General features: G+C 34.7%; 1 protein-coding gene across 3 annotated transcripts in view; it reads left to right on the plus strand.

Moving 5' to 3' along the window:
* Vps13a (vacuolar protein sorting 13 homolog A) overlaps positions 1-17011 on the plus strand; it is a 198768-nt gene that overhangs the window by 23025 nt on the left and 158732 nt on the right. For all 3 annotated transcript variants that reach the window (XM_057777994.1, XM_057777996.1, XM_057777997.1), the window contains exons 4-10: positions 3237-3332; positions 3536-3637; positions 10400-10509; positions 12614-12673; positions 14573-14632; positions 14851-14931; positions 15242-15299. In XM_057777994.1, coding sequence (XP_057633977.1) covers positions 3237-3332; positions 3536-3637; positions 10400-10509; positions 12614-12673; positions 14573-14632; positions 14851-14931; positions 15242-15299 — 567 coding nt within the window. The remainder of the gene's footprint in view (positions 1-3236; positions 3333-3535; positions 3638-10399; positions 10510-12613; positions 12674-14572; positions 14633-14850; positions 14932-15241; positions 15300-17011) is intronic.

Consider the following 17011-nt stretch of genomic DNA (forward strand, 5'->3'; position numbering starts at 1 on the left):
TTAAACTGTTATTGCTGTAATGTGAACCTCCTAATGTCTATGAGCATTAATTTAAAATATAAAATTTGTGTGTTTTTGTTTATGTACAATTTAATTGCGTAACTTAAAAATATTGTGGGTTAATGTACTACTTGAACAGTAGTTGCTCATTTTAGTAGGTCTTAAAGTTGAGTTGAGAGTCAAAGTAACATCTGACAGGCCTGAAGGAACTATGGCAACTGTGTTAGTTTCTGTCTAGTTATGTTTGCCATTGTGTGATAAGTATGAGATGCATGACATAAAGGGTTTGGGTCACCTGCATACTGTATCTAGCGACCAAAATGGAGCCTTGATTGTGCTATAGAAATTGTCCCAGGTTTTTTATTCTAGAAAATAAAGTGCTTTTTGTTTGTTTGTCTTTTTAAATACATGTTTGTAATTCATTAAAGTATGAGTTTAAAGTGTGAACTTAAAGTAGTTCATTTGTTGGTAGAACAGAAACAAACTAAATGTAAGAATGTAACATGTTTAATAAAATTGTCTCTTAGAATCCTTAGTTTATTCTGTTGTGCGTTAATTTAAATGTTATAAAGGTTGATATCATAGTGTCTTAAATTGAATCATTTCTTCCTTTCTGTTTGTCTGTCTGTCTCTTCCTATAATAGAATTTATTTTGTGTTACTGAAACTGTGAAAATATCTGAGAGCTTATATAAAAATATTGTGATGATGATCTTCACAATTTTGTATATTGTTCCTAGAGTTTTTATTAGACTGTATGCCACAGGAAATTTTTATTTGACATTTTTAGAATCTAAATTTTGTCTTGTCCCTCTAAAGACAGTTTAGCATAATAAGAAGGGGAAAATACCACTGGGTATTTTCCTTCTGACATCTTAATTATTGCATGTTTCTCATAGTTTGGATTGGTAATTTTTTAAAGACTTGTAATCATGGTGTAAGGTTTTTTCATAATCTAAGTTGATTTGACTTCATTTACTTCTTTACTATAACGCAATCCGACAAATACAAAGTTGGATGGAATAATCCTATTATTATATTGTAAAAGAACCTTACAATACATTTCTTGTATGTTGCTTTTAGACATTGGCCAGAAATCACTTAAGCTTTACACAGATTATGGTTGAATTTCAGTGTTTGTTGATATACCCTCAATTCAAGAAAAATATAAAAATATACCAAGAGGGTTGAGAGTCTCACTAGTTTCTTTTCTCATTGCTATGACAAAGTGCCTGATACAAGCAACAAGGAAGGGAGGAGGGAGGGAGGGAAGGAGAAAGGAAGGAAGGAAGGGAAGGTGGAAGAGTGTAGGTGAAGGTTTCCATCCTGCCTGGTTCCGCAATTAACACACAGAAACTATATTATTTGCAATACTGTTTGGCCAATAGCTTAAGTGTATTTCTAGCTAGCTCTTACATCTTACGTCAACACATTTCTATTATGTTGTCTGAGGTTTCTGTCCTGCTCAGTTCCCACAGTTGTTAAGTTCCAAAGAAATCACACAGAGGTATACATTAATTATAAACTGATTGGTCCATTAGCTCAGGCTTCTTATTAACTCTTATAATTTATATCAGCCCATTATTTTTATCTGTGTTAGCCACATGGCTCAGTACCTTTTTCAGCGAGGATGTCTCATCTTCCTTCGGTGGATGAACAGGACCGCGGAGCAATGGGCTTCCTTCTTCCCAGAATTCTCCTGTTTTCATTGACCAGCTTCTACTTCCTGTTTGGTTGTCCCACCTATACTTCCTGCCTAGCTACTGGCCAATCAGTGTTTATTTAAAACATAATTGACAGAATATAGACAATTGTTCCGCACCACTATTACTTTATATTTTACCATGAGGCTTATGGCCTACTGGCAAAGTTCCAGCTGGCAACTCGTGTCTTTCCTCTGATGGCTACATGGCTTCTTGCATTCTCACTGACTCTGCCTGCTCTTTCCTCCTCTATCTGCTTGGAACTTCTGCCTTGTCGTTTTCTGCTAAGCCACTGGCCGAAACAGCTTTATTCATTAACCAATAAAAGCAAAACATAGAAGTTTCCACACCATTTCCTCTTCCTGTTTAAATAAAAAGAAGGTTTTAAGTTTAATATAGTAAAATTACATATAACAAAACAAGTATCAAGCAAGAATTACAGTTACCATATTTATATCTATCTTTATCATAACTAGGGAAAACTATATTCTTCAATTTCATCAAAGACTCCAGAAGGATACAATATTACCTAAATAAACAGGAAGTGCAGTTTGAGCAACTTCCAAAAGTCTAGAATTGACAGAGACATCTCCTTACCTGGACAGTCACCCAAAGTTCTTCTGTACCCTTGGGGCATCCATCTTCAGCCTACTGGCCCATAGTATCTGGCAGACTTTTCCATGAAGCAGGAAAGTTCAAAGACAGTTCCACTTGTATTGACAGTTTCTTATGGTCCTGCAGAATATCTGGCAGACTCTTTATGAAGCAAGAACCCCGAAGGATCAGAAGGGTTTATTTGGTTTGGCTGAGGGTGCAGTTCATCATGATCGGGAAGGGATGGCAGCAGGAAAATGAGGTGGTTTGCTACATTTTGTCTAATCAGGAAGGAGAGAGGAATGCTGGTGCTAGCTCTCTCTCTTCATTATTCATTGTGGGATTGTATTGCTCACCTTTCAAATAGGTCTTCCATCTTCTGTTAAACCTCTCAAGAAATGTCCTCATGGGCACTCCTAGCACCTTGTTTCATAGTGGTTCTCAATTTTGTTACATTGGCAATGTAACACATCACAGTTTTTATCCCAGTACCATAGTATGAAACTATATAAAAACAAGTATCTTATATTTGTACACACATATAAGAGTAGATAGACCTACTTTCTTTAAAGTTTACCTTCTTTGTTTTTCTTTTTTAAAAAATGGCAATAAGTTAATTTTCAAGACAAACAGAATCAGCTGAGATGTTATTTGTATACTTTTCACATAGTTCCTGTCGTTCTTTAATATTATATTTGCAAGATTCTTTTATTGTGTTTTTACCACTTAGTGTATTTCCTAATGTATTTGCTGAATGAAAAAGTACCCATTTTAAAATGAGTTATATAGAAGTGCAGTCAATTTTATAGAAATGTGGTTACCTGACACAGGTCGCTTGTTTTACTGATCTTCAAAGATTTCCTCTAAAACTTTATAAGAAAGTACATTGGTAGACATATGTTTAATGAACAATATTCTTTTTCTTATTATTTTAATATAGGTAGTCTTACACTTAAAATTCCATGGAAAAATCTTTATACTCAACCAGTTGAAGCTGTTTTGGAAGAAATCTATTTACTTATAGTGCCTTCTTCTAGTAAGTCATTTAAAATTTATATTTTAAATACCACATACTTTTGTTGAAGTTAATTTAGGATTTTAATTTGGGATTTGTAGGTTCAAATTGAATTATTTTTAAGTCTCGGTAAATTTTGTTTGAATTATTATTTTCAAGGATGATTTTTGGTATAAGTATATTTAAATTTATGATAACTGAATTTTTTTTCACATTTTCTGCAGGAATAAAATATGATCCTATCAAAGAAGAAAAGCAATTAATGGAAGCAAAGCAGCAGGAACTAAAAAGAATAGAAGAAGCAAAGCAGAAAGTAGTTGATCAAGGTAAACTGTCAGTAAACAGTGGCAATAAAGCGTGGAAATATTGTAATAGAATATTGATTTCCAATGGATGTACTGAGATTATGGTTTTTTGGTGTTTTTTTTTGGGGTGGGGATTGATTTTTTTAAGACAGGGTTTCTCTGTGTAGCAGCTCTGGCTGGCCTGGAGCTCATAGAGATCTTCCTGCCTCTGCTTCATGAGTGTTGGGATTAAAGGCGTGCGCCACCACTGCCTGGCTCTGAGATTATGTTACAAGCAGGAAACCATTTTATTACCTGGAAAGTTACATGGTTTGTATGTTTTTGTTATGTGTGTAGAAATTTTACGTGCAGAAATTTAAGGCAAATAATAGTTTCTTGTGAGGTAAAGTCAGTTTTTAATATTAGCGAATTTATCAAGTACATCTTACCTTTCTAGCCTTTGCCTTTGTATTCCCCTTATATTGTTTACTCTTAAATACTAATCCTTTAATGTTTTAATATTTGCTTTAATCTGTACCCCCCTTTGGCCTCAGTTCAATGTAGGTCACATGGCTCATTATTAAGGTACTTGATCGTCAATGGAAGAGTTATCCCACAGAAACCTAGTTCCTTTCCAGATGTCCTCTTGTGACTCTTACTAGGGACTCTCTGTATCTTTATTCTTACTTCTTCTCTATGTAGGTCTTTCCTTTTAGCTTGTAAGTGTATGATATCCAATTCTTTAAAGTTTTCTCTTATTCATCTGTTTTTATTCCACTTTGAATAAGTGAATTCAATAATTCACTTATTGAATAAGTGAATAATTGAATAGCTAAATATCTTGAAATCCTATGAATGATTACTAGCATTCCTACCATACACTGATAATATGTGTGTGTGTGTATGTGTGTGTGTGTGAGAAAAGACTAGATTTTTTTTTTTTATTTTTTAGTGAGAAAAAAACATCTTGCTGTGTGGCCCAATCTGGCCTATAATGTACTTTGTAGCCCAGGTTGGCCTTGAATTCATGGTCTTCTTGCCTTTGCCTCCTTAGTGTTGGGACTGTATGTGTCTGCCTTCCTGCCTGACTTTGAGCTTTTGGTTTTTTTGTTTAAAATGAAAATTAAACTATTAATATATGTTTTGCCTTGTGGCAAACATTAGAAACTTGACACAATCTGTGGGAATATCACATGTAATTAATTCTACTTTCTTTGACACATTGCCTTCATAGTCTATGTAGTCATTTATCCCTTTTTTTAAAATCCTCCCTTTCCTAAGTCTGCCAGGCTTTAAAAATTATTTCTAAATAAGATAGTACATATACATAGATTTAAAAGTAAAATAGTAGTATAGGACTTGTACTTTATAAAAACAATGTTTATCCTAATTCCTTTATGCATTCCCTAGAGAAATACCATATTGCTAAATAAGATGTTCATAGTTACATTAAGTTAAATTTATGTTACATGTTCATATTTTGGTTTTGGACTGTGACAGTTGACCACATGATATGAATGTTTACTACTGAATCAGATATTCAACTCTAATAAAAAATATATATATACATATATATATATATATATGTATATCTCCACCCATATAGTATAGTGTGTAAGAGTGTGTGTGTGTGTGTGTGAGAGAGAGAGAGACAGAGAGAGACAGAGACAGACAGGGACTCACTATATATTTTGGCTAGTCTGTAACTCATATAGATTTGCTTGATTTCCCTCTTGAGTGCTGGGATTAAAGGTATGTGCCACCTTTCCTGGCAAATAAATTTTTAAAAGCCGTAACTTATTACTTACTTAGTGAGTGAATACAGATGTGACTTTATTATGAAGCCTTTTATTTATCTCTGTTTTTGTGTCGGCTCATCCTGTTCCCCATATACTGTTATCAGATTTTGGAGCCTGTTAGGTCTGTTTTATCTGTGATAAACTTTTACATGTTCAGTAGGCTGAACAACAAAAGATAGTTTCTTAGCCATTGGGCTGGGAAAGGGTGGAGTCCTACACACATGATTGTTGTACAGATTTTCAACCAATTCCTTAAAAAGTTTTTAAATTTTATGTGTAGCCCAAGTAATCAAAACCCAGAGACAGATACTAGGGTTCAAGCTGAAAGATCAGAAAAGCAAAGCAGCCAAGCCCCTAGAGAGTTCTTACCTCTACGAAATTTTCATACTGAAGAGAGCGAATTCCTGTCTTATCCCGCTAATATTCCTCTCTAGTGCTGGGATTAAAGGTGTGTGCCATCACTGCCTGGCCTGCATGACTGACTAGTGTGGTTACGTTGCACTCTGATCTTCAGCCAAGCTCTATTTATTAATACACAAATAAAACATCACTATATTTTCCCCTTTTTGTTTAATGTAAAAAAGATTGCAACTAATATAGGAAAAACTATATATAATAAGAACAATAGCTATATACAATCTCAGTATATTAACAATGTCTATTCCATTTGCATTTGACAAATCCAGAGAAAATACTCCATTATCTATATTATCTTGGTAAGTATATTTTCTATCATAAGTTGCATTACCATCCCAAACTATCTTTTGATATCTCGCAACCTTACACATTTTTTCTTATATTAGTTATAATCTTATTTTTTTTTTTTTGTATTAGACAAAAAAGGGGAAATGTGGTGATATTTTGTTTGGGATCTAACAAAGTTTGCCCAAAGATCAGAGTGTAAAGCTAGCCACTGTAGTCAGCCATACAGGGCAGGCAGTGGTGGTACACACCTTAATCCTGGCAGCCACACCAGTTAGCCATAGAGGCCAGGCGGTGGTGATACACACCTTTAATATCACCACTGGAAAGGAATATAAGGCGAGTTGAGATAGGAACTCAATCTTCAGTCTGAAGCTTTCGTAGAGGTAAGAGCTCTCTAGTGGTTGGTTGCTTTGCTTCTCTGATCTTTCTGCTTGAATCCTAATATCTGTCTCTGGGTTTTTATTATCTGAGCTACATTTATGTGTAGGGGTATTTTGTCTACAGGTATGTCTGTACACCATTTGCTTGCGTGGTGCCTGCATATGTCAGAAGAGGGCATTGGATCCTCTGCACCTGCAGTTACTGATAGTTGTGAGCTATCATGTGGGTTTGGGCATTGAACCTGGGGCTTATGGAAAAGCACAGTGATCTTAACCAGCTCTTGTAACATCCCCCTCTTTCATTAAGTATGCTCCTTGATTACTGTTTCTGTGCTGTGTGATTTTAGGTCCCTGAATCTTTCAGAATCCTGGTTTTAAACTCTTATCTTATGATTCAATGACAGCAACATCCTGGGTTGTTGAGGATTTAAGTTTCTTCAGCTTGACTGAAGCCATCTGCTTTTTGTTGCCTTTCCCCAAGTCTTTTTACCTTCTTCTGGCCTTGGGAATTTACCTAGTTTTTGTTTGTTTGTTTGTTTCATTTTTTCTCTTTTTTATGTCCTTTATTTTTGCTGTAATGAGGTCTTACTGAAAAAGGGAAATGCATGCAAAATAAACTATGTTTAATGAGAACTTCTTATTTTTACTTAGGTCCAAAATACAAATGTATGAAATTCACTGATGACACCTTATTACCAGGATGAAGTTTAAGAACTTCAACAAGATAGATTGAAATCTTGTATTGGAATGCTTTCTACTTCCCATCATTCATAATTAGCTCTGAATCCCATTGCATTCTTTCTCCTAGCCATATTGGCCACTTGGTTGTTTACTAAATGTGTCAGAATCTCCCCACTCTGCATTTTACTTCTTCTATTGTTTTGAAAGTTCCTAACATTAGGGTAGCAGTTAAATATTTTAGGATATGAATGAAATTCTCTGCAGTAACAGCATAGAATGAGAAGAGAAACAATTCTAGGGTTGAGTTTAATGGAAGCCTATCACCTAGTGATTGAATAGAGGAAGAAGACTCACAAAAGACTATTTAAAAAAGAATGGCAGATAATAGGATGAAAATTGAAGTTTATGGTTTCATGGGAAAGAGATTATATGACTATATTAAGAAGCAAATACTATATTATACCCTGATGGAGTATCAGTTACGATGAGGATTATGATTTTATTTTTGACATCTGTGTCATTGGTTACCCTAAAAGTAGTTGGAATCAAGTGATGATGGCAGAGGAGTTATCTTTCTATAGCTTTACTTCCAAATTTAAAGGCAAGATCTGCCAGAAATAGAGAGCTGTGGGAGTGTTTTTAAGCTTTGATAGAATGGGTGGAAATAATATACAGTTTATGCACAAAATTTTAGATACATAAGTCTATAAAACAAAGACATTAAACATCATTTCTACACCTCCCATACCCTCTTTCAGCATTTCTAATGTTTCTTCTACTAACTCTCAAATTCATGAGCACTTATTTTTTTGGTTTTGAGACAGGGTTTCTCTTTGTAACTGTCCTGACTGTCCTGGAACTCACTCTGTAGACCAGGCTGGCCTTGAACTCAGAGATCCACTTGACTCTGCCTCTTGAGTGTTGGGATTAAAGGCACCTGCCACCACCACCTGGTCTCATTATCATTATTATTGCTATTATTAATAGTGTGTACACACACACACATATATAACTTCAACCTGCTAAATCTACTTAGTGTTACTCTGATGTACATGTATTCAGGACTATCCTCTTGAGTTTGGATAACTGAAGTGAGAACTCACAACAGTCTAGTTATTAAAACATTTAAATGCTATATTCTGTAGGTCTTTGAAGTTTTTGAAGATTGCCTGTCTATGTGGACTACATCTTTGTACATCTAGAAAACCCAAGTACCATAGCTAAAAGTATGACAAATATGGGTGATTATTAACCTGTAATTCTTAATAACATATATAACTTAAAGACTAAAGCTTTATATTATAAAAATAAACAATCTGTAAACAGATGTACAGTCTAAGGACAATGACCTAAAAATTGTGACAGTATCAAAAATATCTTAATCAGAGGTTGAAATATATAGTGCAATATGACAAAAATATTCTTAATTTGCATTAGTAGACAGAATATCCTAAGCAGAAGTAGAAACATACATATAATTTGACAAAAATAATTTTACATTTGTATCAATATATAAAAATATTTTAAACAGAAGGAACATATATATTCAATATGACAAATAAAAATTTGAATTTTTATCAATATGCAAATTATTTTGAATATGAAGAGGAAAATAATTTTACATTTGTATCAATATGCAAGAATTCATCCCAATGCAAATTATCTAAAATTGATAGCTGTTAATTTATTTTATAAGTAGATACAATAGTTTTCCTTATTGTCTTATCCTAGTCTGTCCTCTTTTTTTCTATTACATTGAAATCCTGGGTCTAATTTTTATTGCTACGTCCATAACCATATAACAATATATAATCAGCCCTTACAGATGACAGTTATCCATAACCTTGAGAAAACCAAAAACCATCCATCCCAACTGTTCGGGGTGTGGTTTTCTTAGAATTACTTTCAGCTGTCTGGGGGAGGACAGTATCTCTATGGGATCCTGTAAAAAGCTACAACAATGGTTTAGTCTCATGAAGACAAGCTGTAACGTTTGTAGCTAGTCTCAGAGTAATGGGCAAGGCTTAACTGAAGTTCTTATCTGAAGTTCTGGCTAGAGTGGTGTAAGAAGGTGGACTACGTCAGCTAGTCACCTTGGAATTGTCCTGAACAGTTTGTAGTCCAAAATCAATCTTTGAGTGCTTGACTAGTTCAATCGGTAGAACATGAGACTCTTAATCTCAGGGTCATGGGTTCATGCCCAACGTTGGGTCCTGGGTGAAGTGAAAACTCAGATAAGTCTATTTAACAATTTATTAAGGGGTGCAATGAAAAAATAAACTCACGAATATAGAACAAAATAGTCACTACTGCTGATCCAGCTGCTGCTGTCCCTTCATTCATCCCAAGGTGATGAGGACCAGTAACTACAAGCCTAGTTCTGGCTCTGACCACCCAAGTGAGAGAGAATGTACATGCATGTGACGCCCTCCTCAATTTTATCTGCTCACATTTTCAGAGAGAACCACACCCATATGGCAAACAACCCCAAATGTCATTGACTACATGGGTTGAACTCCCACAACAGATAACCTTTCATGAGGCTTGTCCCTGAAAGATACTGAGTCTCCCTTTTTTACCAGTCATGAGTTGTCTGTAAGTCTTCACCTGGTGGTAGGGCCTTCTTAGTTTCCCCTGTGCATTTGTTGACACATGGCAACTGGTGGTGTCGTTGTACAGGTTTTGTTTAGGCGACCATACTGTTAGGTTTTATGACTGTAGTATTTTGACCTTTATAGAAGACACTGTCTCAAGCCAGGCCGTGGTGGTGCACGTTTTTAATCCCAGCACTCAGGAGGCAGAGATGGCGGATCTCTGAGAGTTTGAGGCCAGCCTAGTCTACAAGAGCTAGTTCCAGGACAGACTCCAAAGCTACAGAAAAACCCTGTCTTGAAAAACCAAAATAATAATAATAATAATAGTAATAAGACACTGTTTCATGGCAGATGTCCTTGTCCTCTGACCCTTACAATCAGGTTATAAAATTTAATACCAATGAACTTACCATAGTTGGCGCAAGTCTTATAAGATAGGAAACTAGCTTTTAAACATTGTGCATTTAGTTGCTTTTGAAAATCCTTTGGTATGAGAGATTTTGGAGATCTCAAATGATTTATTGAAAATGTTATACATTTTCTTTATCAAGGCGATATGTGACCTTAATATGTTTATACTATAAATGTGAATATTTATAGGGTATGTGACTCATTCATTTTAAAAAGGAACATTTGCAATTTTAGAAAATCCTCCGGAGGAGAAACAGGACACTTTTTCAGAAAAATTAATTACTCAAATCATAAAAAATCTTCAAGTGAAAATTTCCAATATACATGTTCGTTATGAAGATGATGTGAGTATTTTTCCTCATGTATATATTTTACTGTGACTGACTTTTGCTCTGTAGTGCACAGCCTAATAAATACTAGGAGATGGAAGGACAGAGAGCTGAAGACCATACAATCTTTTCTTTTTATTGTTACATTTTTAATAAGTGCTTGATTATACTTTGCTTAAGTATTAAAACTTTGGGTTATGAAGGTAATGTCTTGGGAGTAAATTAATTTCACAGATTTTTTTTTTCTTTTTATTTTATCTCCTGGAAAGAGTACTGGTTTAGGAATAAGTAGAGTTAACTTATTTTTTGCTCTTCAGTAGTTTATTGTTTCTTTAAATGTATAATTAGTTGCTATTCTAGTTTTTGGATTTTCTGTTGCTGTGATAAAATGCCCCAACAAAAGCATCTTTAAGGGAGAAATGGTTTATTGGCTATAATCCAGGTCATGGTTTGGCATTGCAGAAAGTGAGGGCAGAAACATGAAGCAGAGAGTTACATTCACAGTCAGAGCAAAGACAGAATGAATGTGCACTCCTGTTCTAATCTTGCTTCTGCCACTCTTACACTGCACAGGGCCCAAACCCAGGGAATGATGCCACCCACCGAGGGCTGGGCCTCTGCATATCAGTTAACATCAAGTCTGTCACCCCTCCCCCCCACATACCTTGTCCTCCCAGACATGCCCATAAATCAGCCTGATCTTGATAGGTCCTCATTGAGACTTCTGCTCAGGTGATTCTAGATTGTGTCAAGTGCAGAATTATAAATAACCACCCCTTTTGCTTTAAATGTTACTGTATCACTTTTTTAAAAGTGTATGTCTGACAAGTTTGTCTATGTAATCTTGTGTGGTAGAAATGGCACAACTGCAGTACGTGTGCCTAGAGGATTATGTCATTAACCTGGCTTGGTCTTGGCTCTTGGAAGAAACAGCTTCTCTAAATAGCTTCCTTAGCTTCAGACATACTTTTTAGCAATTAAAACTTAACAAGAAGTTGGATTTTTACAATAACAATATACATAAATCTTTGAGTGTACTCATCCCTTTTCCCATTTAAAATAAAATCATACCCATAATACAAGACCTTTGAGAGGCACTAAACATCTGTGGATGTGAGAGAGCTTCTAGATGCTGCTTAAAAGGTGACAGAAGAGTCTGAAATTGAAACAAAACAGTATGTACATGGGAAGACCAAGCCTATTAAAACATGCTCCAGGGGCTGGAGAGATGGCTCAGTGGTTAAGAGCATTGCCTGCTCTTCCAAAGGTCCTGAGTTCAATTCCCAGCAACCACATGGTGGCTCACAACCATCTGTAAAGAGGTCTGGCGCCCTCTTCTGGCCTTCAGGCATACACACAGACAGAATATTGTATACATAATAAATAAATAAATAAATATTTAAAAAAAAAAAAAAAACATGCCCCAAGTAGGTAGGTCTTTGAGCCTAAAGTATTTTCTGTTATTTTTTATTCTAAAGTGCATAGAGGTTTTTTTAAACACACGGCTGGAGAGTTTATGTAAAAATAGAATATTTTTTCTTACTGGCAAAAGTTGGTGCTGAACGTGTTGGCTATCTCAGTTAGGTCCGTCCATTTTAAGAAGCGGCAGGGCCTTCTGGACTGTGCTAATGCAGGTGATGGTGGTGAACTGCTGGGTTTGCTTGTCTGTGATCTGGTGCTGAGACTGGGGCCTTACATTTTGCCTTATTTGTCATTAAGAAGAAAAGTAGTTATCAAGACTGAGCCACCTACATAGAAGAGTCAGATGTCTCCCTGGAGTAAAGGATTATGCAGAGTTTCAGATTGAAGCAAAGCAGGGCTGCACTTTGCCTTTGTCACCTGACTTCTTTACTCAGTGACACACAACTCAGCGCACTCCCATTTTAAACAGATTACTGTATCAATTTTAATGTGTTTTTATAAATTTAAAAATATTTCTATAAATATAGTAATTTATAAAACACTAACACATTAATATTTAGCAATTTGTTTTTAGAAAAAATATAACAAGAATTATTCTGAAAAGAATGTTTTTGAATATTTGATACTGACTTTTTCTATGAAGTGGATTTTATTCAGCTGATTAAACCAGTAAGTAATTTACTTTGTTTTTCTTTAGATCACAAATCAAGACAAACCACTCTCATTTGGTATTTCCCTTCAAAATCTCAGCATGCAGGTACTTTGTTCAAAAAGGAAATGTAACTTTTTAAATAGTGTAATATACTCAGGTTTATCATTATGATTATGATTAGGTCAGCATCAGACCTGTACGAGGTATGTGTTTGGTTACCTGTGTAGAAGTGGTCTAGGAAGTCCTCAGACTGAATTGGAATTGAATAAGTAAGGGCACATATCATAAATTTGGTTTTTTAAGTTGATTCAGATATTTTATATAGTTCTTCTGTAAATTACTCTTCATTTTACATTGGTTTTCACTTTTATCTTTGTGGCTACATATAGTACAGTTCAACTTAACTACAGTTCAGCATTACATCTTCCATTTGATTTTTGTGTATAGTTTCTTTATAAAACATGGTCTGCAAGTGAAAAAGAAAAGGAAGTGGGAGGGAGTGGGAGAAGTCAAAGATCACTCAGTACAAGTGGATGATGTCTGTTGTCAGTGCTGCTGGCATACTAAAAATGTAGAGAATTACTATTTATATTTGCTAATGTGAAAATCATTGCCACAGTAGCTGTGGTTTTATTTATTTAAAGTATGTTATGTGTATTTGTGTGTGCCTGAGTGTATTTGTGTGCACCATATGCACATGACAGCAGCCCACAGAAGTCAGAAAGGAGTGTTGGATCCCCTGGGACTGGAGTGACAGGTGATTGTGAGTCGCCATGTGAGTGCTGGGTAGTGAAACCTGGCCCTCTGAAAGTGCCATCCTTGTTTCTATACACCTCTGGAACCCCACAAACCGTAGGTTTAATTGTTACCTTTAGAGGTTCCTGGAAACTTGTCTGCCATACCAGAGTCAAAGAGTTACAAACTCTTGGGTTGGCATCCTGATATGCGTTTTCCATATTTATTATTATAAGGTTTTGCAGTGCTGGGTTTTGGTGTGTTAGGTAAGCAATTTGCCACTGAACCACATCTCCAGTGTGAAATCTATGCTTTCAAAGTCATTCTTGGTCATCATAATTTGTGCTGAAGTTTGGGAGCCATACTTGCTGTCAGTTCTTCACACAGCAGTGTGAGCCATCTTTCCAAAATCATGATCTGGTGAGGAGTGGGGACACAGAGCTGTTATCCCACCATCTGAAAGCTGAGGTAGTATCATGAGGCCAAGTCCATCTGGGCTGCATATCCAGACAGACCCAGTTTGGACAGAAATATGCAAATAAAGACTTTCTTACTGATTTTTCCCATTTTTAATTTTTAAAATTTTGAAGTGTTTTGATTTGAACCTGGGACCTCCTGTAGTGTTCCTTGATAAGAGTTCTTATTATATACTGGCCTTGTCCTCAGTGACTTTGATTACCCTTCGTTTAAAATCTGTGATCTTGTCTTTATATTGTCTATAAAACCTTTGAAATTGGACCCTAAGTAATGTATTTGGTTTTCCCCTTTTCTTCCTGTGTTTTATTCTCTGGCCATATCTTCGGCCTTTGTAAAAAACCAAAAGCAACAACAACAAACCAAACAAACAAGTGAACAAACCAAACTATATATTCCAGTCTAGAATTATAATCTTACAATGAGTAGTTTTTATTCATGGTGTATGAACTATCATGATCATAAGACTATTTTTTCTGAAGATTTTAGGTTAGTTGTTTTATCTGGCACACCTCTGTGTTTAATTTTTTTTTTGCCATGTTCTATCTGCTGTTTATTAGATCTCTAAAAATTACCTGTTTGAAATTGCTTATTTCTGCTTGTTTTTGACCAAAGAAGTTCCTTGAAAGCAAAGCATTAGGGTTAGTGGTCTGATAATAGTATTTTTGACTAAATGATACGTTTTTAAAGGCATTTTTATAAGAAATTAGTCTCAGGGTATGAGAGATAATGACTTGCTTATTGTATATATAATGGTATTTTTTTTTACTTATTTATATTTTTTTTCCTCTTCAGACAACTGATCAAAATTGGATTCCATGTTTACATGATGAAACTGAAAAACTAGTTCGTAAGGTAAAATAAATTCTAACCCATTGATTTGGTGAAAAAGAATTTTGGAAAGACAAATGATGATGTTGATGATTTTTGTTTACATGTGCAAAAATTTATGTGAATTATATCTGTTTACTTTATTTAGAGTAAGATTCAATTACTTGAGACTTCTGAGCATAGTAAACATTAAAAATTCTTTAAAAAATTAATAGACATTAATAAACTTGATTTATTTTCAGCTAATCCGATTAGATAATCTCTTTGCTTACTGGAATGTGAAGTCTCAGATGTATTATCTGAATGATTATGAGGAATCATTGGTAAGTAAATATTTATATGTATATTTGTTGTACCATATTTTGAATAGTGTTTAACTCCCAGTCAATCATCCATCCTTAGAGTCAGTATTGCTTCTAAACAAAATCCAGCAGGATTTTTAGAAACAGAATTAACTGGAACATTCTTTCATAACAGTTAATGATGGATTACTTAGCCATTTTAAAATTTTATCCTGTAGAGTATGAATTACTTATTTGTAATTGCTCTTAAATATTCTTGTAGATAATATAAATTTGTAGGATGAAGATATGTTTGCATAAATATAAATAAAAACAATTTATCTTTTAATAGGTACTCTTGAAAAATGGTATTGTCAATGAAAATATTGTTCCAGATGGTTATGACTTTGGTAAGTTATTAGATAAAATAAGAATATAATTAGAAAAATTAACATAAACTTTTATGTTAGCATTGTTGATATACTGGATTATTTTATATTAAATTTTCTCCTAGTTATGTGTGTGTGTATATATATATGTAAATATCAAAATATACTTTACCCTTTTAACATAATTTTTATTGTTGGACTTTTTGATTACATTTCAAAACAATAGGAAAAATGTCTAACAAAAAAGAATGTTAATGAATTATATTAAAGTTTAAGGATTATGTCAGGTGGTGGTGGTACATGTTTTTAATCCCAGCACTCAGGAGATAGAGGCAGGCGGATCTCTGTGAGTTTGAGTCCAGCCTGTTCTATAAAGTGAGTTACAGGGTTACAGGACAGCTAGGGCTGTTACACAAAGAAACCCTATCTCGAAAAACCAAAAAAAAAAAAAAAAAAAAAAAAAGGCAAAAAAACCTCAAAAAACTTCATTATCAATTTGGTTTTTCAAGACAGAGTTTCTCTGTAACTTTGGGGCCTGTCCTGAACTCACTGTGTAGACCACTATAGTGATGTTTATTAAGGTGTTTCAGAATCACAAGTACAGTTTAATATCACTAGCTGGTATAACCACAGTGGTATGGTCTTTATGTTTATAAAGTGTTCAAATATTTTGTTGTTGTTGAGACAGAAGTTGCTTTAGTAGCCCAGGTTTGCCTTAAATTTAAGACGTTCTTTCTGCCTTTCCCAAATGCTGAGATTAAAGGCAGGAACTTAAAAATTTTATCTTTTACTGTTGAGTTATTTTAAGTGAGCCTATATTGCCCCCAGGCCTCAATCCCCACTATGTTAACTTCTACTATGTAGCCCTGGCTCTCCTGGAACTTACTGTGTAGTTCAGGCTGATATCAAACTGTAGTTCAGTTGATACATTCTCCTGACTCTGCCTCTCAATTGCTGGGATTAAATGCATTCACCTATATGTCTGGCCTATATATTAACTTTATAATGACAAGATAATTACTAAAATATAGAAGAAAGGAACAATTTTAAAAACATATTTTAGCCTTGAGAATACTCAATAAACATCAGTTGTTGATGCTTAATTTAGTTCTTGAATTTGGCTTCCTAACATTATAAGGCATAGAATATTCTTCCTCAAAGTTTTCTTGGCATCACTGAAAGTTTCCTTTATGTATTTCTATATGTTATGTGTGCTATTTAACCTTTTTATAATTTCTTTAAGTGGCTCTTCTGCCAATTTTGGCAGTTTTTGTTATTATCCTTGTTTCTCTTTTTTGTTTGTTTTCAGTGATGGGGATTGATCCCAGGCAGTCACTCTGTTACTGAGCTACATGCCCAGTCCTTTGTGCCAAAATCTTAGTTTCATTATTTTGAAGTTTATTTTATTCTTAATTCCTTCTCAGAGGAAATATTAGGTCTGATAACTCTGTATCATGTTTATGATATATTTAGATTTGACTTACATTTTCTGTGTTTTAGAGTCCATTGAAGAAAGAAAATAATTAGTAACTGTGAAAGGAGATTGGACTGATAGGATTGACTGGTGAGAAGGAGACTAGTAAGCTGAAAGATGAACCCTGTGTCTGAGCTGAGGAAAAGGTTCTAAAAAAGACCCTCTCCCTTGTGTGACTAAAACCCAGACCTTGGTGAAGTGAGATGAACATGGTTAAGGTTCAGAATGTCTCTACTATTGTATTAGCAAAGCTTGTTGG

Source organism: Chionomys nivalis, chromosome 8 (assembly GCF_950005125.1).
Source record: "Chionomys nivalis chromosome 8, mChiNiv1.1, whole genome shotgun sequence".
NCBI classification, from domain to species: Eukaryota; Metazoa; Chordata; class Mammalia; order Rodentia; family Cricetidae; genus Chionomys; species Chionomys nivalis.